This window comes from Chiloscyllium plagiosum, chromosome 17 (genome assembly GCF_004010195.1).
Source record: "Chiloscyllium plagiosum isolate BGI_BamShark_2017 chromosome 17, ASM401019v2, whole genome shotgun sequence".
NCBI lineage: Eukaryota > Metazoa > Chordata > Chondrichthyes > Orectolobiformes > Hemiscylliidae > Chiloscyllium > Chiloscyllium plagiosum.
Genome location: NC_057726.1, coordinates 19,101,318 through 19,124,003, shown reverse-complemented (window position 1 = coordinate 19,124,003; position 22,686 = coordinate 19,101,318). Strand labels below are relative to the sequence as shown.

At 41.6% G+C, this 22,686-nt stretch overlaps 1 protein-coding gene across 2 annotated transcripts in view; it reads left to right on the top strand.

The window, feature by feature from the left end:
• The window catches only part of LOC122558255 (hepatocyte nuclear factor 4-beta-like), a 91,042-nt gene that overhangs the window by 10,781 nt on the left and 57,575 nt on the right, over nucleotides 1–22,686 (top strand). Inside the window, exon 1 of one of the 2 annotated variants that reach the window (XM_043706633.1) lies at nucleotides 7,474–7,822. The exons of the other annotated variant lie outside the window; for it this stretch is intronic. Within the exon in view, the coding sequence (XP_043562568.1) occupies nucleotides 7,708–7,822 (115 nt within the window). The 5' untranslated portion in view covers nucleotides 7,474–7,707. Of the gene's footprint in view, nucleotides 1–7,473; nucleotides 7,823–22,686 lie in introns of those variants that run through there. 2 annotated transcript variants of the gene reach the window in all.

Below are 22,686 nucleotides of genomic sequence, written 5' to 3'. Positions count from 1 at the left end.
TGACATAAGTCTCACTGGACTATAGTTCCTTGGCTTTAACTTACTGCCCTTCTTAAATAATGGCACCACATTAGCCAACCATTTTGTATCTCACCCATTCCCTGTGGTTCTGCACATAGATGGCCACGTTGATCTTTAAGGGGCCCTATTTTCTGCTTAGTTACCCTTTTGCCCTTAATATACCTATAAAATCTTTTCTGATTCTGCTCAATTTCAATCGAGTTGAAGCCCTAAACCCCTTTTAAATCCCGACACAGATGCATGCACAGACTATCAATAAAAACGCTGGTGTTATGGGTATAAGGAAAACAAACTGGGAATCATGGTTCAATAGCACAAATCAACAGGGTTCAAGGAGGTGATTGTTTTGCATCCCATGACCTTTTGTTATAGAGTCATAGTCATAGAGGTATACAGCATGGAAACAGACCCTTCGCTCCAACTTGTCCATCCAAACAGATATCCCAACCCAATCTAATCCTACCTGCCAGCACCCAGCCCATATCCCTCCAAACCCTTCCTATTCATATACCCATCCAAATGCCTTTTAAATGTTACAATTGTAATAGCCTCCACCACTTCTTGTGGCAGCTCATTCCATACACGTACTACCCTTTGCATGAAAACATTGCCCCTTATGTCTCTTTTATATCTTTCTCCTCTCACACAAAACTTATGCCCTCTAGTTCTGGACTCCTCCACCCCAGGGAAAAGACTTTGTCTATTTATCCTATCCATGCCCCTCATGATTTTATAAACCTCTATCAGGTCAACCCTCAGCCTCCAATGCTCCAGGAAAAACTGTCCTAGCCTGTTCAACCTCTCCCTATAGTCAAAATCTCCAACCCTGGCAACATCCTTGTAAATCTCCTCTGAACCCTCTCAAGTAGAGGAGACCAGAATTGCACACAGTATTCCAAAAGTGGCCAAACCATTGTCCTGTACAGCTGCAACATGGCCTCCCAACACTTGTACTCAATACTCTACTAATAAGGGAAAGCATACCAAACGCCTTCTTCACTATCCTATTTACCTGTGACTCTACTTTCAAGGAGCTATGAACCTGCACTCCAAAGTCTCTTTGTTCAGCAATACTCCCAAGGACCTTACCATTAAGTGTATACGTCCTGCTAAGATTTGCTTTCCCAAAATACGTATTTATCTAAATTAAACTCCACCTGCCACCCTTCAGCTCATTGGCCCACCTGATCAAGATCAGTGAGATTGTGGGTTCTATGGTACACCAAGTCCAAAAAGACCGAGAAGGGAATCTCAAAGAATTGAAGGCAGCTCAAGAAAATTAAAGTCTGCTCTCCCTGCTGATGGTTAGGGTATGAGTCTTGCCCAATGAGTTATAGGATAAAAACATGAGCTTGTATCGTAGAGGACTTTATAGTCAGCTCGGACACCATTTGGAACCTTAAATGGCTGCAACAGTCATTTGTTATACTTAATTATTTATAAGTGACTGCTGTTGAAGAGAATGGATTGTGGCCTCTTGTACCTACCCGAGGAGAAAGTGAGGACTGCAGATGCTGGAGACCAGAGTTGAAAAGTGTAGTCCTGGAAAAGCGCAGCAGGCCAGGCAGCAACTGAGGAGCAGGAGAATCGACATTTCGGGCATAAGCCCTTCTTCACGAATGAGGCTGGTGTGCCAAGCAGGCTGAGATAAAAGGCGGGGGAGTTTGGGGGAGGGGCGCTGGGAATGCGATAGGTGGAAGGAGGTGAGGGTGATAGGCCGGAGAGGGGGTGAGGGTGGAGAGGTCGGGAAGAAGATTGCAGGTCAAGGGTGCGGTGCTGAATCCGGGGGTTGGGACCGAGATAAGGTGGGGGGAGGGGAAATGACGAAGCTGGAGAAATCTGCATTCATCCCGTGTGGTTGGAGGGTTCCTAGGCAGAAGATGAGGCGCTCTTCCTCCAGGCGTCGTGTGGCCAGGGTGATGGAGGAGGCCAAGGATCTGCATGTCCTTGTTGGAGTGGGAGGGGGAGTTAAAGTGTTCAGCTATGGGGCAGTTGGATTGGTTGGTGCGGATGTCCCAGAGGTGTTCCCTGAAACATTCTGCAATGCTGCCTGGCCTGCTGCGCTTTTCCAGCACCACACTTTTCAACTCTTGTACTTACCCGACTTGTTTCACTTCTCCATTGGCAGAGTCAAAAAGTGTAGTGCTCAAAAAGCACATCTAGTCAGGCAGCACTGATTAGCAGGAGAGCTGCTGCTTCAAGCACAAGCCCCTCACCAGGAATGAAGAAGAGCTTATGCTCAAAATGGCAACCTTCCCACTCCCTGGATGCTGCCTGACCAGCTGCACTCCTCCAGAGTCACACCTTTTGACTCTGATCTCCAGCACCTGCAGTCCTTACTTTCTCCATAGGCAGTTGAGGTGTCAAAGCTCTAGAAACCCCATGCCAAAGCTTTCTAACCTTTCTTTACTGTTCAAAGTACTGCTTAACATCTCCCTTTTTGACCAAATATTTGTCCAGTGTCATTATGTTATGTGGTTGGGTGTCAAATTTTATTTGGTAATGCTCCTGTGAAGTGTCTCAGGTCATTTTACTACATGTAAGGTGTGATTTAAATTGTGCAAGTTGTTGCTGCTGAGGATCAGATTGGACTTAGTCTTGATGCCCCAAAGTGATGAACAATCTGTCTGTAAACACTGTCCAGAATCATGCAAGAATGGTCACTTATGACAACAGAAACCTTCCATGAAACTATATTCCTCCAGAACCTAATGTCAGGGGACAAAGGGTGTAAACAATGATCCACTGAACAATAAGTCAGGTTTTAATCCATCCAAAATCAGAATTACCTGATATCTGATAATAGGATCAGATTATACAATGTGTATTTATCTACCTCACTTAATATAGCACACAAGGATGAAGAGATTCAGCAGGCATATGACCAAAGTCTAATTTTAGTGCAGCAGACACACACCAGACTCAATTGAGGAATAAATATAAGTTCACTATTAGATTAGAAAATGGATAAAGTAGTTGTTCTTTGGTCCCTTTTCTCCATGTTCTTTCATTTCTTCATAGAGTCACTGAGCAATTGGTACACTAATTGCAAAGTCTCTGCGTTACTGGTTAAAGGCCCAGCTTACAGCAACTGATGGGAGAAAATATTTAGCTTCAGGCATCAGCTACTTTTCTTCCAGAGAAATTGAGACACATAAGCTGATCTTCTAGCAGTCTAGAAGGTTCTTCCCTTCTATTGTGAACCCTCAAGCTGTTCACCTGTCAACTAGCCAGTCAGAGAACTATAGTCATGCTGATGACTTCTGGCATTCACAACTAGTCATAATTGCATAAACCAATCAGTAATCGGTTACTGTTCAGACCTCAGTCTGCACACACACCCCCAGGTGCTGTGCTGCCTAATCTGATTTTCCCCTAATGATGGAAAAACAAAAGTGTAAACACAACTGACGACGAGTACCAGTAACTTGTTCTCAAAAGTGTGGCATTTCCTCTGCAGTCCTTGGTTTTAAAACATTTTCTTTCCCCACTTCAGTCCACAACCAAAAATAAAGAAAAGCAAAAATGCTGCCATTGCAATTGTAAGAGGTTGCTGGCAGCAAATATACCACAGGATAAGGTGCTGACTTGGTTTGATTGCATGTAAGATTATTGGCTGGAATCACTCACTTTAATGTATCACCTTCCTTTGGTTATAGTAAAGCAAATAATTAGTTCCATTAAGGAATTCCTATGTACTTTTATACAGGAAATATGGCTTTACCTGTAAATAACCACTTCAAATACTAGTTATAAAACAAAAAGCTTTTATTTGCTAGAAATAGACTATTTAATTTTATAATGTTCATCAGAAAATGCAAAGCAGAATAAGAATACAATGTTGACTATGCAAATAAGGCACAGATAAGGAATACTTTATATAAACATTATCAATCTGATAAATATTACAGACTGAATCTCTGTGAAGCTTCCACACGTTTCCTGTTCTAACTCGGGAACAAAGTGATGAGGTAGCTAGAAAAACCAAGAAAACCCAACTTTCAAGGGCTACCTCAATGCTTTGTGAAGGGCAAACTCTCTACTCATCCATTACAAATCAATTAGAATCAAAACAGATGGCAGAGTAGGGACAGTGGATTGTGTCAACCGTGAAATCCCTCTCCTGAACTTATTTTCAATTCAAACATCATTGTGGTGATTGGTACTTCACATGCAGCCAGCGCAAAATGTGCAATTCATTCTGAAAGAAATGAGAAGATCCATCATCTTTTTTTCTGGCATTTGAAGGAGGCATTTGAAAGGTTGAAGTGGAAAATTCAATTTCCATCCAAATAATGAAGTAGTAAAACTAGATTCCGTGGGATTTGGCCAGGGATATGGTCATAACAGCACTTGGACCTTCCTATCACACGTGAATTAAGTTGAATCCTATCCAAGCTGTAATGGAGTCCGCAATGGAAGGCATCACCAAACATTGTCCCTTTATGTTGGGATTGCAAACCAAGACATTTTGAGTCATCTTGGCTTAAAGTATTTCATCTTCAGGTTGCATAAAGAAACTCTGCATCCTTTTCGCTGATTCATCTTTCATCATACACATTCAGTAATTTCTCGAATTCAATCTAATCTTTTGTGTCTTTATTTTATCAATAACTTTCTCTGAATTTTCCCATTTTGCTGCTCCTGAACTCACAGTCGACCATCCTACTAGCTATACCTCTCACTTACATCATTCCCACCAAAATCACAATTCATTACAGCCTTTCTTTCTTTGGCATATTATAGGTGAAAGTTAACACTGTTTCACCAAGAGTTCTAGATTAGAGTGGTACTGGGAAAGCACAGCAGGTCAGGCAGCATCTGAGGAGCAGGGAAATCGATGTTTCGGGCAAAAGCTCTTCAACAGGAATGAAGGCAGGGAACCTCCGGGATGGAGAGACAAATGGGAGGGGGTGGGCTGAAGAGAAGGTAGCCAAGAGTATAATAGATGGATAGAGGTGGGGATGAAGGTGATAGGTCAGAGAGGAGGGTGGAGTAGGTAGGTGGGATGGAAGATTGGCTGGTCCTGGTCCTCCTCCACCAGGAGGAGGAAGAACGCCTCATTTTCCGCCTCAGAACACTTCAACCCCTGGGCATCAATGTGGGCTTCACCAGTTTCCTCATTTCCCCTTCCCCCACCTTACCTAGTTCCAACCTTCCAGCTCCGCACCATCCTCATGACTTATTCTACCTGCCAATTTTCCTCCTGCTGTGCTTTCCCAGCACCACTCTAATCTAGACTCTGATCTCCAGCATCTGCAGTCCTCACTTTTGCCACTGTTAGGACCACTTAGCACCATTCATTATTACAAACTAGCGCAAACATGGATAAAAGAGCTGAGTTCCAGAACCATAGAATCACTACAGTGTGGAAGCAGGCCATCCTATTCAAACTGACCCTCCGAAGAGCATCCCACACAGACCCACCCCTTCTATCTCTGTAGCCCTTCATTTCCCATAGCTAATTCTCATAGCCTGCACATCCCTGGACACTATGGGCAAATGAGTATGGCCAGGCCACCTAAACTGCACATCTTTGGACTGTGGGAGGAAACCAGAGCACCCAGAGGAATCCCAGGCAGACACAGGAGAATGTGCAAACTGCACACAAACAGTCACCTGAGGGCAGACTTGAACCAGAGTCCCTGACACTGTGAGACAGCAGTACTAACCACCATGCTGCCCCAAAGATACCAGAGGTGAAGTGAGAGTAAAAGCCATTATCATCAAGGAGCATCAGACGAATTGGACGTGGTAAAATTGGGAATTAAAGGAAAAACTCTTCACTGGTTGGAGTCAGACCTGAGACAAAGCAAGATGGTTGAGATCCAGCAGATTGCTGCAGGAGTTCTGTAGGGTCATGTATGAGGCACAACCACCTTCAGCTTCTTCATCCATAACCTTCCTTTCATCATAAGGTCAGAAGTGGGGATGTTGGCTGATCATTGCGTGGTGTTCAGTTCACAACGCCTCAGGTAATGAAGCAATCTGTGCTGTTACTACCATTTCAGGCAGTAATTTACAGTGAAAAAAAAAGTCCTCCACACCCCTCTAAATCCTTCTATCAATTAGATGAAATCTATGCTTCTAGTTATTGCCCTTTCTGCTAAGGAAAATGGATCCCTTCTATTTGTTGTATCTTGGCCTCTCATAATTTTCTACTCATCTATTTAAACTGCTTGCTACATCTGTTACTCCAAACAAAACAATTCCGGTCTGCATTCATAGCTAAAATCTCAATTCCTGGCTACTTCCTTGGGAAACTTATAAACACTTCCTTGGTGTAATCACATTCTTCCTGTAAGTGGCAACTGAAATTTGAAGCAATACGTTAACTGCAACCGTACTAGCATTTCACATATTCCCTGATAGTCTGGCAATTTCGTCTTTTACCCTTTTATACAGTTTTAACAAAACCTCCCTGCTCCAAAATTCTATGGCACAACTGATTAACCACCTTAGCTGCCTGCTTTATCATTTTCAGAGATCTGTGAACTGTAAAGGTCCCTCTGTTGCTCTATACATCACAGAAATCCCACTATCTGTTAGGCTGTTTGCTCTCCCCACCTACATTACCTCACACTTCTCCTCTGCATTCTATTTGCTACTTTTCTACCTATTTGATCATTCCTTTGATAGCTTCCTGCAATTCTAAAGCTTTCTCCATCACTGTGAACCATATCATCTCTAAACTTCTTAATTCTGCACCCGACCTTTAAGTCTACATTATTCATATGTATGGCAAAATGTAAGGGACTCTGCTGAACCCTATTGAAGGTCATTGGAATAAGTTGTTCAGTAAGAAAAACACTGGTTGATTTGGGACTCATTGTCGGTCAGTCCTGTAGCTATCTCTGATCCCCTGACAGATATCATGAGTCATGTCCAAAGGGAGTAATCTTTGATGCCCTGTAGTCAGCCTGTGACCTGAGGCTTAACTCGAACCAAGGGCGGAACAGAAACCCGACACAATATGAATCAATGATGACTGCTGCCAGGATATTATGTACAAAGCTGTAGGATGTGTGGCCTGTGATGATTTATGGAATAGAGTCTTCTTGAACGGTCAGGGTTTTCTGACAGAAAGGACCAACAGTTTTCTGTTTGGCTGGACAACAACTAGACAGAACACCACACTCAATTGTCTGATTTGCTGTACACTCAGATCACTCAAATGGCTTCTTTAAGACTTAACAGTAACTATGCAGAAAATGCTGCTTTTTTACTATTTTAATATATCAAGAGATTAAGCAGTCTTGGCAGATAACATTTGAAATCATGGTCTGCACTTAAAAAATATATTGTTCTGTTCAACAGCATTATGCCATAATGTTATTGGTTGTTCAGGAATAAATTGCATGGGTGGCTCCACAAAAACCAATAAGGTATTACACTTTTTATGTTGTGTACACAGTAACACAGATAAGCAGATTGCATGAAAACAGGGATGTTGGGTATCTAGATAGATTCAAGGCCTTATCAGTGTCGTATGCTCATACTATGAGAAAGACGGTATTGGGAGTGCCAGTGGGTTAGTCTTCCAGAACCTCAATGAACATGTAGGGAATTTTTTGGGAGTCTTCTGCAGTTGGTGAAGAGTTGACAGGCACACTGCTTGTCATATTCCTTCCCTAATTATTTGAAGCTGCGACCGCTGACTTATGACTTCGTTGTCAGATCATAATAATGAAGCTTTGTGAACCCATGATGGATATGAGTAGGCCTGATTACACCGAAACGCTGGATTCGTCTTATACCATGCTTGAGTTTGATAGCCTGAAAGTACTGCCACCAAATAACGGTGAGTTTTGATGGATAGGTGAACTTGTTTGTTTAGTGGAGGAGTTTGATGTATTTGTGTGGGTGTGCTTTAACTAGAATAATAACTTAGCTAATTCTAATAATTCTTCTGCTTTTAAAATAAACCACTAAAAAATCAAAAAAAAATTACTAAATGTTTGTCACAAATCCAAATTCCAATTGGAAAGACAGCAACAAAATGAAAACTGAATTACAAAACTCAGAGGATTTCAATTGTGTCACATAATAAGTAAATTTAATATTTATAACTCCATCAATTTATAGGGTGAATATGAACAAACTATCATTGCATTAAAAACAACTAAAATACATTGCTGAGTCTTTAGCTGTCATTGAATTGTCATGAGGTTTGCACTTATGTCAGTCTATTGATTTAGTGATAGCAGAAAAAAGGCATGGTTAAAAAACAAATCAAAAAACATATTTGTCAAAAACATGTTTTCGTTCTTTGTTTCCTTTTCATGTAAAACAAGGAATACATAAAAATATTAAAGCATTTTGAAAAATTTATAGGAATTCGCAGCCCAACTTTAAAGGCTAATGGTATCTGGGTCACTAGAGGTTTATTTAATTTGTAGTTAAAGTTTAACCAAATTTCAGCAGTACTTGTGTTGAAATCAGATTGTTAAATGTATCATTTCATAATTCAACATCATACAATAACTAAGGACAATTGGAAGTCGGTCAAAATGTTAATTAACAACTACTCAACTGTTTTTCCTTTATAATCTAAAAATGGCACTGCAATAAAAAGCCCCTTGACCCTGCCCAATGTTTCCTCTCCAAAGTCCATGAATCTATTATCACCTCCCAAATCCTTGCCGACCTGTCCCAGAAATCCCTAGTTCCAATCCCTCCAATCAGGTTTCTGCCCCAACCATCGTATACAAACGGCTCTTATCAAAGTCAATGACATCCTGTATGACTGTGTCAAATGTAAACTATTCTTTCTCGTTCTTCTCTATGTTTTCAGCTATTTACACACCATCCTTCTCCAACTCCTCTCCTTTGTTATCGAGCTGGATGAGACTACATTCACCTGCTTACCAATTTTACCAGATAGTCACTTGTAATGCTTCTCTCTTCATTACCTAACTGCTGACTGGGATGTCCCTCAAAAAAAAATTATCTTTGCTCCCCTCCAGTTTTCTTTCTGCATGCTAGTAGTGTCTGGCAACTTCATCCAAACAAATAATTTTACATTTTCACAATTTCACAAGGTGATGCCCAGTTCAATCTCATCACTACCTCTCACATCCCTTTCTTCCAACCCTTCCATTTTTGCCAAATTACCAGAATCCAACATCCAGTAGAACAGAAATTTTGTCCAACTAAATATTGGGCAAGTCAAGTTACCTTTGGTCCCTGTGACAAACTCAATTCTCAAGCCACCATTTGTCCCCCGATACTGAGGATGTGGCAGCCTGTTTGCAACTTCAGTATTATCTTTGAGCTCAGGATTAGCTTCTGACTACAGATTCATGTTACCATCAAAGCTGCCAGCTTCTAGCGCCATTACATTGCCCAACACTGATCCAATCTCCTTTCTTTCACTGAAATCCACTTTCTATGATGCTACTAACTTAAAACTTGACTATTCAACACACATCTTATTTCTGAAGTCTCTACCAGTTACACAGCCCTCCAAGACACTGGCACTCATCTAATTCAGGGCGTAAATTGTTATCACATGGAGGATAGGAGTTGTGAGGTTATGTTGTGGCTGTACAGTACATTGATTAGGCCACTTTTGGAATACTGTGCTCAATTCTGGTTTCCCTGCTATAGGAAGGATGTTGTGCAACTTGAAAGGGTTGAGAAATTTTTACAAGGATGTTGCGAGGGTTGGAGGGTTTGAGCTATAGGAAGAGGCTGAATAGGCTGCAGCTATTTTCCCTGAGGCTTATAGAAGTTTATAAAATCATGAGGAGCATGTATATGTTGAGTAGTCAAGGTGGTTTCCGTAGCATGGGAGGGTTCAAAACCAGAGGGCATAGATTTAGGGTGAGAGGGGAAAGATTTAAAAGGGACCTAATGGGCAATTGTTTCATACAGTGGTGTGTGTATGGAATGAGCTGCCACAGCAGGTGGTGGAGACTGGTGCAATAATAACATTCAAAAGGCATCTGGATGGGTATATGAATCGGAAAGATTTGTAGGGATCTGGGTCAAATGTTGGCAAATGGGACTAGGTTTATTTAGTAAATTGGATCGGCATGGAAGAGTTGGACCAAAAGGTCTGTTTCCATTCTGTACACCTCTATGATTCCATGACTCTGTGACAATGGGCTAAATGACCTTCTAAGCCCTAATAATTCTGTAATTTTTGTGAGGTGGCTCGGAATCATACTTCACATCATGATGCAGTGAATGATCTTTGGAAGTTCTATTGTATTAAAACCACAGTATAAATTATAATTGCTATTGAGCAAACAAGGCTTATTCCATTTTGAATGAGATTGCCAAATTGCAGGATGCTGACTTATAAAATCATAGAGTCATAGAGATGTACAGCATAGAAACAGACCCTTCAGTCCAACTCGTCCATGCCGACCAGATATCCTAATTTAATCTGGTACCAAATGCCAACATTTGGTCTATATCCCTCCAAACTCTCTAATTCATATACCCATCCGGATGCCTTTTAAATGTTGTAATTGTACCAGCCTCCACCACCTCCTCTGGCAACTCATTCCGTACACGCACCACCCTCTGTGTAAAAAAGCTGCCCCTTAGGTCTCTTTTATATCTTCCCCTCTCACCCTAAACCTATGCCCTCTAGATCTGGATTCCCCCACCCCAGGGAAAATACCTTGTCTATTTACCCTATCCATGCCCCTCATGATTTTACAAACCTCTATAAGGTCACTCCTCAGCCTCTGACACTCTAGGGAAAACAGCCCAGCCTACTCAGCCTTTCCCTGTAGCTCAAATCCTCCAACCGTGGCAACATCCTTGTAAATCCTTTCTGAACCCTTTCAAGCTTCATATTTTGTGTCACTTGGTGCTAAATGTTGCACTAAGTACACTTTAATATTACGTATGTTTTACCTGCAACAAGTAAATCTGGTAGGATCTTTGAATTCGTTCTCTTTACTTTGTATGAGTAATATTGGCATCAAATCTGCATATAACTATGGCCTCAATCATTACCATTATTGTAAGGGAACATGACCCTTGTACATAGAGCACTATAAAATCTTTGCAGTCAATTTTTAAAAAATTCTTTCTACTCCAGCCTGGTTTGATTCATTGGCTATTTATGGAAAATATGCGGACTTGAAAAAAAAACCTGCTTCTGTACAAACAAAATAAATTACCTAGTATAAATTATAAATACAGAGATATATAATAAAATTAGCATGCCGCAATCATCAATGGGGCATATTTGAGTTTTATGAATGACCTGGTCACAAATATGAAGCAAATCACACAGCCAGGCACCCCACTTTGACTTATGTTGGTGTGAGATCAATGTTCCCTCTTTGCTACACACATGTGTGGCCACAGATCTGGAATTCATTGCACGTTGCAATAAACAACCTATGCACATCAAAGGAAAATCAAAGTGAAGACTGTCTGAGGCGTGAGTGAAATTTGGCTTCTGGTCTTGTTTACATTTATCAAGTGGGATGCAGGTATAGTCTGATACTGCAGTGTAGATCACTGGATGGACAGAACAGGAACTCGCTACATTGAGCGAGTCAGGACATTGAGTCTGGGGGTAGGAAAGGTAATCCCAGCTGGAATATTCTTTGAGTAGTCTGCCTCAGTTCCTTTATGGATTTTTGTAGGCCACTTAACCAGGTAAAGCATTTTGTTCCCAAGTATATACTTTATGCAGAAAAAAAACCCAATATTTTATAACAGCTTGGATTGGATATTATCAAAAGTGAAATACAGTTTAAGCTCTTGTAATATCAGCATGTCATATTCTGAGATGCCTAAATACAATTGCAATTACCCATAGTATTTGCAAAGTACTTTCCATAATAGAGATGCCTCATGAGAGGTTTTACATGGTTTTCTATCCTTTGCTATACTATGGCAGGTGAACGAAGACTGGACAAAATCCTTTTATTGACTGCTCTTTGTTGAAGCTTCCCCAAGCTTTAGTGCACCACTTTACATGTAGTCCTGAGCATGAGAATGTGCCAGGCTGCAGCATTCAGTCATGGAAAACTCACTGGCAAAACATTCTTTATTTTTATAAACTATACTTAATTCATAATATAACTGAAAGAGCATTCCAAGTCATTTCAAATTATAGAAAATTCAATAAATTGCAACTCTTCTCTCTTGTGCATTTTATATGCTTAGATGGCCTCAAATTAATTGTAATTTATATTTTGGACATGTATTACATACAGTCACTGACAAACTGACAGCCCAAGGAGTTCAAGAAGTCACCAGCACCTTGATAAATGATGATGAAAAGGCCTTAGCCAGTGTCTTTCCCCATGCCATATTTTGGGTGGCTACCCCAAGCTTTAGACTGTCCTTTCATACTTAGTCCATGAACTTGGAAGTCTGTAATACTCAGTTGATGACAACTGTTTGCACTGGAAGTGCAGCAAGATTCAGGGAGATACAGAGAGCTTTTCATTGAGTTGTGGTCCTCTAGGCTCAGTTGATATTTTTCAGTGTGCATCCCTGGGAGCAGTGTCCTGTATCATAGAACTGCTCAGGATGAACCTTGTGCAAACCACAGTATCCCTCTCCAGATGTCCTGTGCAAAGTCATATTTCAGAAGATGATATGCAATGGAATGGTATCTTCACCACAGGCTATCCCAAAGTTGGATTCAGTGAGACAAAAGATTTGGGTGTGCATCAAGAAACTGATGGGGAGTGCTCTCTCCCCACTAGCCAAGTTATATCTTAGATTAAAGCAAAATGATGCAGATGCAGAAAGTCTGATACAAATTGCTGGAGAAACTCTAACAGGCCTGGCAGCAGCTGTGAAGGCAAAACCAGAGATAACGTTTCTAATCTGTTACAAATCTTTAGAACGAAATCTGAAGTTATGTCCTGATACTTGTTTGAAACTTTCATCAATGAGGCATCCTGCCAAATGACTTTGACAGTCTGCGGATCACTCATTCCTTTATTCATGTCGGATCTTGAGAATGTTATGTGTTGACTGTTATCTGATGGACTTGAGGTTAAAGGTATTTTCTGTTCAAACCGTTCCATGGAGAACAAATAATACAGTAGCAACCAACTACTTAGAGCATTCCTCAGTATTGTGGCCAGGCATATCTTTTGAAACAATAAGCACAAATAAAACCTCAGCACAAAATGACATTTTCTACTTTAATATCAACAGTCAGACACTTTGATACATCTGACAGCACAATCCAGCTTTGACTTTTAGATAAGTAAATGTTGGCTTGGGTCACTCCTGCACACAGTCTTGGAATGGGCCTGACCTGCATTACATTCAGTAACACCGAGAGCATCTCTGTCCTGGTGACCAGGTTCTTAGCTGCAAATGAGAGAAGAGAGAGGCTCCCAAATGTCCAAGATCTGCCTGAACTTGGTGATACACTCCTTCTAGTTTACAAGCTGGTCACAGGTGCTTATGGGTCTGTGCAATAAACAGCATCATAATCTGTACAGAGGGAGGCTTAGATTTTCAGGCCTTTACTGCCTGGGATATCTTAAGCCAGATGTCTCATGATGAACTCAGCAAATGGTTCTATACAACATACAAGTGGCACAGAGTAGAGAGGGTAGTTCTGTCTGACTCCAGATTTGATTGACAAACTTTCTGATTCCCTTCCATTCATTGAAACTGCATGCCTAATGTTTAGGTTATTTAGATTAGATTACTTACAGTGTGGAAACAGGCCCTTCGGCCCAACAAGTCCACACTGACCCTCCGAAGAGCAACCCACCCAGACCCATTCCCCTACATTTACCCCTTCATCTAACACTACGGGCAATTTAGCATGGCCAATTCACCTAACCTGCACATTTTTGGACTGTGGGAGGAAGCCGGAGCACCCGGAGAAAACCCGGAGACACAGGGAGAATGTGCAAACTCCACACAGACAGTTGCCTGAGGCGGGAATTGAACCTGGGTCTCTGGCCCTGTGAGGCAGCAGTGCTAACCATTGTGCCATCATGCCGCCCGTTTGTGTAGACAGGTTGGATTCAATTACTGATTTCATTCCTTGATCCCATTTTGGAATGCCCCTCCATCACATAGATTTGTGATATTCTGTCAAAGACCTTTTCCTGGCACAGGGTTAGGAAGCAGGTGTCCATCCTCCTGTTTTACACTGAAGTTTTGAAAATAATACATCAGCATGGATAGAGGACTTGTGAACTAATAGAAGACAGAGAGTTGGGAACAGTGTGACATTTTCAGGATACTAGTGGAGTGCCACAAGGATCTGTGCTGGGGCCATAATTATTGACAATATATAAATGAATTGAATGAGGAAAGTGAATGTACTCTATTTAGGTTTGCAGATGATACAAAAATTGATGGGAAGGAAAGAGCTGAGAATGACACAAAGAATCTACAGAAGATTATGGTAGGTCACGTCATTGGGCAAAAACTTGGCAGACATGGTATATTGCAGAAAAATGTGAGATTATACACTTTGGCACCAAGAATACAGAGTCTGAATATACTTTAAATGGAAAAAGACCAGAGAAAGCAATAGCACATAGGGCTTTTGGAGTCTTTGTGCATGAATCACAAATACCTAGTGCACATGTTCTCCAGGTATTAATGAAAACACATTGAATTTTGTCCTTTACTTCAAAGGCAAGGGTGTGTTGCTGAAAAAGCACAGCAGGTTAGGCAGCATCTGAGGAGCAGAAGAATTGGCATTTCGGGCATAAACCCTTTTCCAGCAACACACTCTTGACTCTGATCTCCAGCATGTGCCGTGCTAACTTTCTCCTCCTTTATTTCAAAGGGAATGGAAATAAAAGTAGGAAAATCTTGCAAAAAAACTATACAAATCACGAGTCAACTACACTTAGAATACAGTGAACAGGTCTGGTCTCTTTATCTAAGGAAAGATATCATGTCATTGAAAGCAGTCCAGACAGGTTCATTTGGTTGATTGAGGTATGGAGGGATTTGTTAAAAGATGAGATTGAGTACAGTGGAGTTTAGAAGAATGAGAGGCCACCTTATTGAAATATATAATATTCTTAGATGCTTGACAGAGTAGATACTGAGTGTCTGATCCTCTCATGGGAGACTCTGGGACTAGAGGTCATAATCTCAGAGTTAGGGGGTCATCCATTAAAGAAAGAGAAGAGGAATTTCTTCTCTTAAGGTAGTGAATCTGTGGAATCTTGCTTTGCAGATGGCTGTCGAGGCCTGGTTGTTGAGTATATCCAAAGCTGAGAGAGGCAAATCAGTAAGGGGATTGAGAGTTATGGGGAAAAGGCAGGAAGGGGGAGTTGAGAATTATGTTGAAACTTTATTGCTGGAACAGCACAGCAGGTCAGGCAGCATCCAGGGAACAGGAGATTTGACGTTTCGGGCACAGGCCCTTCTTCAGGAATGAGCAGAGAGTGTTCAGCAGGAGAAGATAAAAGGTAGGGAGGAGGGACTTGGAGGAGGGGCATTGGAAATGTGATAGGGAGAGAGACGTTTTCCTCGGATAGTGATGGCTAGCATGAGAGGACATAGCTTTAAATTGAGCGGTGATAGATATAGGACAGATGTCAGAGGGGTAGTTTCTTTACTCAGAGAGTAGTAATGGCGTGAAACTCCCTGCCTGCAACTGTAGTAGACTCACCGACTTTAATGTCTTTTTAAATGGCCATTGGATAAACATATGGATGATAATGCAACAATGCAGGTTAGTTCAGCTTCAGGCTGGTTTCACAGGTCAGCACAACATTGAGGGTCAGAGAGCCTGGACTGTGCTGTAATGTTCTGTGTTCTTTGAAAGCAAGATAATATTTCGAGTCTGGCGATTCTTCATCAGAACTGTTAACAGCTCAGGAAAGGTGGTAATATATTGAAGTGACGTTTGTGGGAAGGGGTTGGTCTTGCACAAGGTGACTTACTTGCCGATTTACTTCCTCCAACCTCAGTATCCAAGGCCTCAGGCACACCTTCCAGGTGAAGCAGCAGCTTACCTGCACTTCTCTCAACTCATTTATTTCATTCACTGCTCAGAATGTGGTCTCCTGTATATCGGGGGAGATGAAACACAGATTTGATGACCGCTTTGCTGAACACCTACACTCTGTCTGTAAAACATGACCCAGAGTTTCCCACTGCCTCCACTTCAACACACCACTGTGTTCCTACACCAACATTTCTGTCCCAGATCTGTTGCAGTGTTCCTTAACGCAAGTTCAAAGAACAACACTTCATTTTCCACTTGGGGATTCTGAACACTCTCTGCTCATTCCTGAAGAAGGGCCTGTGCCCGAAACGTCGAATCTCCTGTTCCCTGGATGCTGCCTGACCTGCTGTGCTGTTCCAGCAATAAAGTTTCAACTTTGATCTCCAGCATCTGCAGACCTCACTTTCTCCTCGAAGAGTTGAGAATTATCTCATACATTGCTGTCAGGGCGTGCCCAATCAAATTTAATAGGGGAAAATACAACTCAGCTGTTAAGTCTTCACTTCTGGTAGTTTTACTCTCCTGTAAAGAATGGCTGACTTCACTCAGCTTGTTCAGAGTTAGCAGTTATCAACTTTCCCTGTAAAATGCAAGCTAAGACCTCTATGATAGAGAATATGAATGAAAGGAAGGCCAATTGTCTATGAGCTTCACGTCATACAGTCTGCTATGAAAAGATTTGCTGATCTCAAAATGTCAGATGATAAAGACATTAGCAAATAAATAAACGAAAGAACTCAGTGGAAATCAGAAACACAAACAGAAATTGCTAGAAGTCAGCAGGACTGGCCGCATCTGTGGAGAGAAATCAGTTAACGTTTCAGGTCCAGTGACCCTTCTTCAGAACTCATTGGAGCTAGGAACGACAGGATGGGGGTAGGGGCTAAGAAGTAAATGATAGGTGGACATGGATCCCAAGAAAGAGTAAAACAAAACAATTGGAAAGACAAAGGAGTGGATAACAATCAGTTTAGGAGAATGAATAGCTACTAATGGGGAGTATTAGAGGCTAACGATGGGTTGTGTATAATAGCAGACAATGTGAAAACAAGACCTGGTGTAGGGGGATGGGGGAAAGTATTGGGGAGCTGTTTAAGCTTTAATTTTTGAACTCGATATTGAGTCCAAAAGGCTGTGGAGCACCCAAGTGGAAAATGAGGTGCTGTTCTTCCAGTTTGCGCTGAGCTTCACTGGAGCACTGCAAGCCTGAGACAGAGATTTGGCCAGGGAACAGTGGTGTGCTGAGGTGCACGCAACTGGAAGTTCAGGGTCTTTTGTATGGACAGGATGTTGGTGTTCTGCTTTGTTTCCCCAATGGAGAGGGGATTATATCGTGAGCAGTGAATGCAGTAGACTAGATTGTGGGAAGCGCAGGTAATTGGCTGCTTCACCTGGAAGGTGTGCTTGGGCCCTTGGATACTGAGGAGAGAGAAAGTATTCAGGCAGGTGTTACACCTTCTGTGGTTGCAGGGGAAGGTGCCATAGGGCTGTGGGCATGTGTTAGGAATGAAGGAGGAGTGGACTAAGGTGTCCCGAGGGAATGGTCCTTGTGGAAGGCTGAAACGGGAGGGTAGTATGTGTTTGGTGGCGGCATCCCACTAGAGGTGTGTGGAAATGGCAGCTAATGATCCTCTGGGTATGGATGCTAGTGGGATGTTCGTGGACAAGGGTCACCTTATCGCTGTTGTGGGACGGAAGAGAGGGGATGAGGGCTGAAGTGCGGAAGATGAGTCAAACTCGCGTGAATAGCCTGTCAACTACAGTGCTGAGAATCCTCATTTGAGGAAGAAAGTGGACATTTTGGAGGCCCCCATGTCAAAGTTGGCATCGTCTGAACAGGTGCCATAGAGATGGAGGAACTGGCAGAATGGAATAGAGTCTTTACAGGAGGCAGGGTGCGAGGATGTATAGTCCAGGTAACTGTGGGAGTCGGTGGGTTTATGGTGGATATTGGTGTCCGGTCTATCCCCAAAATGGATGTTGAGGAAGGGAAGGAAGGAGTCAGGGATGGACCAGGTGAAGGTGAGGGTGAAACTGAAAGCGCAATTGATGAAGTTTTCCAATTCTGAACAAGAGAGGGAAGTAGCACCAATGATATCATCAATACATTGAAGAAAGAGTTATGGTTGGGGGCCAGAATCGGACTAGACAAGGAATTTTCCACATACCCCACAAAGAGATAGTCATTACTGGGGCCCATGCGCGTACCCAGAGAGAAATTGTTCAGCATGAAGAGGAGCACGGCCAGGTGGAGGAGGGTGGTGGTGGATGGAGACAGGTCAGGCCTTTTTTTCTCGGACGAAGAGGATAGTCCTGAGACCATCCTGGTGGGGATGGACGTGTAATGGGATTGCATGTCCATGGTAAAGAGGAGGTGGTTGGAACCTGCAAACAGGAAATTCTGAAACTGATGTAACTGATGACATTATTAAACTGTCTTCTTCATTCTGGCTGTTGGTCTCAGAGTTCCCTCTGGAGACTTTCTGGAAAAAGAAACACAAACACATTTCATCCTGCTCCATGGAGTGAATTCTAGCCAGGGAGGTTACTGTGGACACCGCTGAGATAAAAAATAAGGATTGCTATTTCCTCACCTCTTAGTAGTCCTTGACATTTAATGGTATTTCCACATAGAATCCCTCACTAATAAAATCCTGTAGGCTACTAAACATCACAAAGTGAATTGGACCTTTAATATTAATTCTTTGTCTACAACAGCAAGATGGAGGATAGGAATTCTGCAGCGAGTAAATATCCTCTTGACTGCCTAAAGCCTGTCCACAAGACATAAGTCAGCTGTGTAATGGAACACTTGCCACCTGCCATATGAGTTCAACTCCAACAATACTCAAAACACTTGACATCGTCCAGGAGAAATCCCATCTATCTCTTTCACCATTCACTTCCTTCACCACTGATACAGAGTAGTAGCATATCGCCCATTTACAGGATACATTCATAGAATCCCTCCACTGTTGAAGCAGGCCATTCGGCCCATTGGGTCAACCACACCAACCCATCGACGAGCATCCCACCCAGACCCACTCCCCTACCCTATCCCTGTAACCTTGCATTTCTCATGGTTAACCTACTTAGCCTACACATCCTTGGACACTACAGAACAATTTAGTATGGTCAATCCACCTAACCTGCACATCTTTAGACTCTGAGAGGAAACCGGAGCACTGGGATGAGACCCACGCAGACACAGGGAGAATATTCAAACGCCACATAGACAGTTACCCAGGTTGAACCTGGGTCCATGATGCTGTGAGGCAACAGTGCCAACCACTGAGCCACTGTGCATTGTAGTAACCTCCCGTAGATCCTTAGACAGCAACTTGCAAATTTGCAACCTTGTAAGAAAGATGTTGCCAAACATGAGAGGTTGCAGAAGAGATTGATGAGGATGTTGTTGAATAGGCTGGTTTTTTTCCCTGGAGCATCAGAGGCTGAGGGGGTACCTTATTGAGGTTTATAAAATCATGGGAGGAATGGATAGGATGAATAGCCATGGCCTTTTTCCCGGGACAGGGGGAGTCCAAAACTAGAAGGCCTAGGTTTAAGGTGAGATGGGAATTATATGACAGGGACCTAAGAGGCAGCTTTTTCATGCAGAGGGCAATGTGTGTCTGGAATGAGCTGCCAGAAGAAGTACAATTTCACAATTAAAAGGCATCTGAATGGATAAATGAATAGGAAGGGTTCAGAGGGATATAAGCCAAATTTTGGCAAATGAGGCTCAATTAATTTAGGATATCTGGATGAGTTGGATTGAAGGTCTATTTCCATGCTGTACATCTCTATGACTCTTTGACTCTATGATTCTGCTACCATGAAAGATAAGAGCAGCAAATACACAAGAACACCACCATGGCAACTTCCTGACTAGGAACTGTATCACCATTCCTCATTGGTGCTCAATCAAAATCCTGAAAGTCTGTTCCTGAGAGCACTGTGGGTGTCCCTATACATCAAGGATAGCAATGGTTTGAAAACAAAAAGCATGTGTCACCATCTTCTCCAGGTCAAAATAAATGTTGACTTTTTTTTAGAAACATCCCTTTCCTGTAGATGAGTCAAAATTATGAAGTTAATCAAAAATATGCAAAAGCAAAATACTGTGTGTGTCAAAATTCTGAAATAAAGACAGAGAGGGCAGGAAATACTCATCAGGTCTATCTGCTACCATGGAATATGAAATAGAGTTGGATTTCAGATCTGTGACCTTTCATCAGAACACAAATACGTGGCAGTTTGATCAACAAAATACTTTCAGATACAATGCAAGCATTCCATTTGTTGCACCAGTCATGTATTGCTTAATAGTGTATCTAACAAACAAACTCAGGCCTTAAACTTAAGGCCTGCTGTAATTATTTAATGTCTCATTATAGCTAGGATGGAGTAAGACTGCTTGGAGATACGAAGAGGTATGAATGGTGAACAGGAGAGCAGAAAGTGGATGTTCAAAAGGCTCATTAATTGACTGGCCTTCTTAAGAGGGACAATACCTTCTTTGTACAGCCCACACAGTGGAAGCTTCCTATAGCCAGTTTTGAGCTTGTTACCTTCAGGAGAATTTAAAAGTCATTGATCCAGTAGCTGCTGTCAAGGTGGAAGCTCACTAAGCTTGGAATTATCTGTAACACTTGATTTTCTCTGTCTAAGTCCAAATCATTCAAAATAATTCAATACATAACAATAACTTTGACATCAACTCTTCTGGTACCCAATAATGATGCTGACAATTAGCATTTATATTTCAGCAAGATCCTTCCAAATACCAATGACTGAACACAATGCAAACTAATCTTGTGCCGAATTGTATCACACTTTCTTGTGACCATCAAACTTATCCTGGAATATTGGATTTTTGCTTATAAATTGTACCAAAGCTCCACTGGGACTAGAAAGAAGGGTTAAATGGGGAAGGGGAGGTTGAGAGAGGGGCTAAAACATTCTTTCACCAGTAAACATTTTTAAAAAATGAAAAAGCCACAAGAAATCACCTCTTCATCTATTGTGTAGTGATTGGGGAAACTGGCAAAATAATGGAGGAATTCAGTGCGTGGAATGGAAGAAAGGTTTTAAAACCAGCACTAAGATTGTTTGAGATCTCCATTCATTAACAAAAAACATTTATACAGAATTAATGTTCCTTTGTAACATGACTTTTCCAGACTTAAACATTCATATTCTTTGTTTCTTAAGAAAAGAATAATGTAATAAATAGGAGAAAGGTTACCTTGTATAAGTTAGTACCTGAAGAGAAAACTGATATCACAAGATAAGATCTGTCCATTAGGATATTAAAGACTGTTCCTGGGAAGAGCAAATTGTTCTGTACTGTCTGAAGGTGAAGTTGTGTGAGAAGGTTTCAGTCATAGTAATGTGAATCTACTCTTACATTGAACCTGCGGTCTCATAAGAGTATATCAAGAGCCTAAATAAAATGTAGCCAGCTATTAAGTAGTTTACTGATCATCAAAACTGAGTCTGTCTTTTGCCAATTACTTTGTGTGGGCATCCTTCCCCAGATGGTATTAGTACTTGAAACTAATACTAGCTCAAAGAATTGGTGGTACTGACACTCCCCAAAGTATTCCAGTCCCTTTATGAAAATAGAGGCCACTCGATCATGACTCATTTTCTGCTTCAACACCATGTGCCTGTCCCTTTCCCATATATCTTGAGTCCTGAGAAATCAAAAATCAATCTATCTCAACTTTAAATGCATTCAACAATGAAACACTCACATTTCTATAGCTACAGAACACCAAATATTTATAACCCCTGAGAAGAAAATCTTAATCTCAGTCCTATATAATTGCCTCCTATTTCTGAGGTATACCCTTGTGCTCTATTTTCCTCAGCCAAGGGAAACAACTCTTCAGTTCTATCCTGTTAAGCCCTTCAGAATCATATATATTGTAATGAAATTGCCACTCACTTTTGTAAACTTCAGAGAGTGTAGGTCCGATTCACTCAGCCTCTCATCGCAGGACAAATTTAGATCCGATCTAATGAACCTCCACTGCACCACATTCAGTCCCAGGTGTAATGTCATCAAACCCATGTTCAATTTCAACAAAACGTCCTTATTCTTGTACACTAGTCTCCTTGCAGTTGTGGCCAATCTGCCATTTGCCTTCCTAATGGCCTGTGTACTTCTATTCAAACTTTCTGTGTTCCTCAAGTCCCTTTGAATTTCAAAGTAGAGAAAGTTCACACAAGTACGTCAGTTAGCTCACTGACCTTGAAGGTTTATTTTCAGATGTTATGTAACATCATCAGTGAGAATCTCCGGTAAAGTACAGGTGGTATGTCCTGCCACTCTATTTATAGGTCTTGGTTTCTTAAGATAGGTGATGTCATTTCCAAGTTTTTTTTCAAGGAAAGGTAGATAGGGTCTAAATCTATGTGTTTATTAATGGAGTTCTGGTTAGAATGTCATGCTTCTATGAATTCTCATGCATGTCTTTGTTTCTCCTGTCCTAGGATGTGTGTGTAGTCCCAGTTAAAGTGGTATCCTTCTTTGTCTGTATGCATAGAAACTAGTGATAGTGTCTTTTAGTGGCTAGTTGGTGTTCAATTATCCCGATGGCACGTTTCCTGCTACTTTGTCCGATGTAGTGTTTTTTACAGTTTTTGCATGTTATCTTGTAAATGACGTTAGTTTTGCTGGTGGTATCTACTGGATCCGTTTGGTTCATTAGTTACAGTTTAAGTGT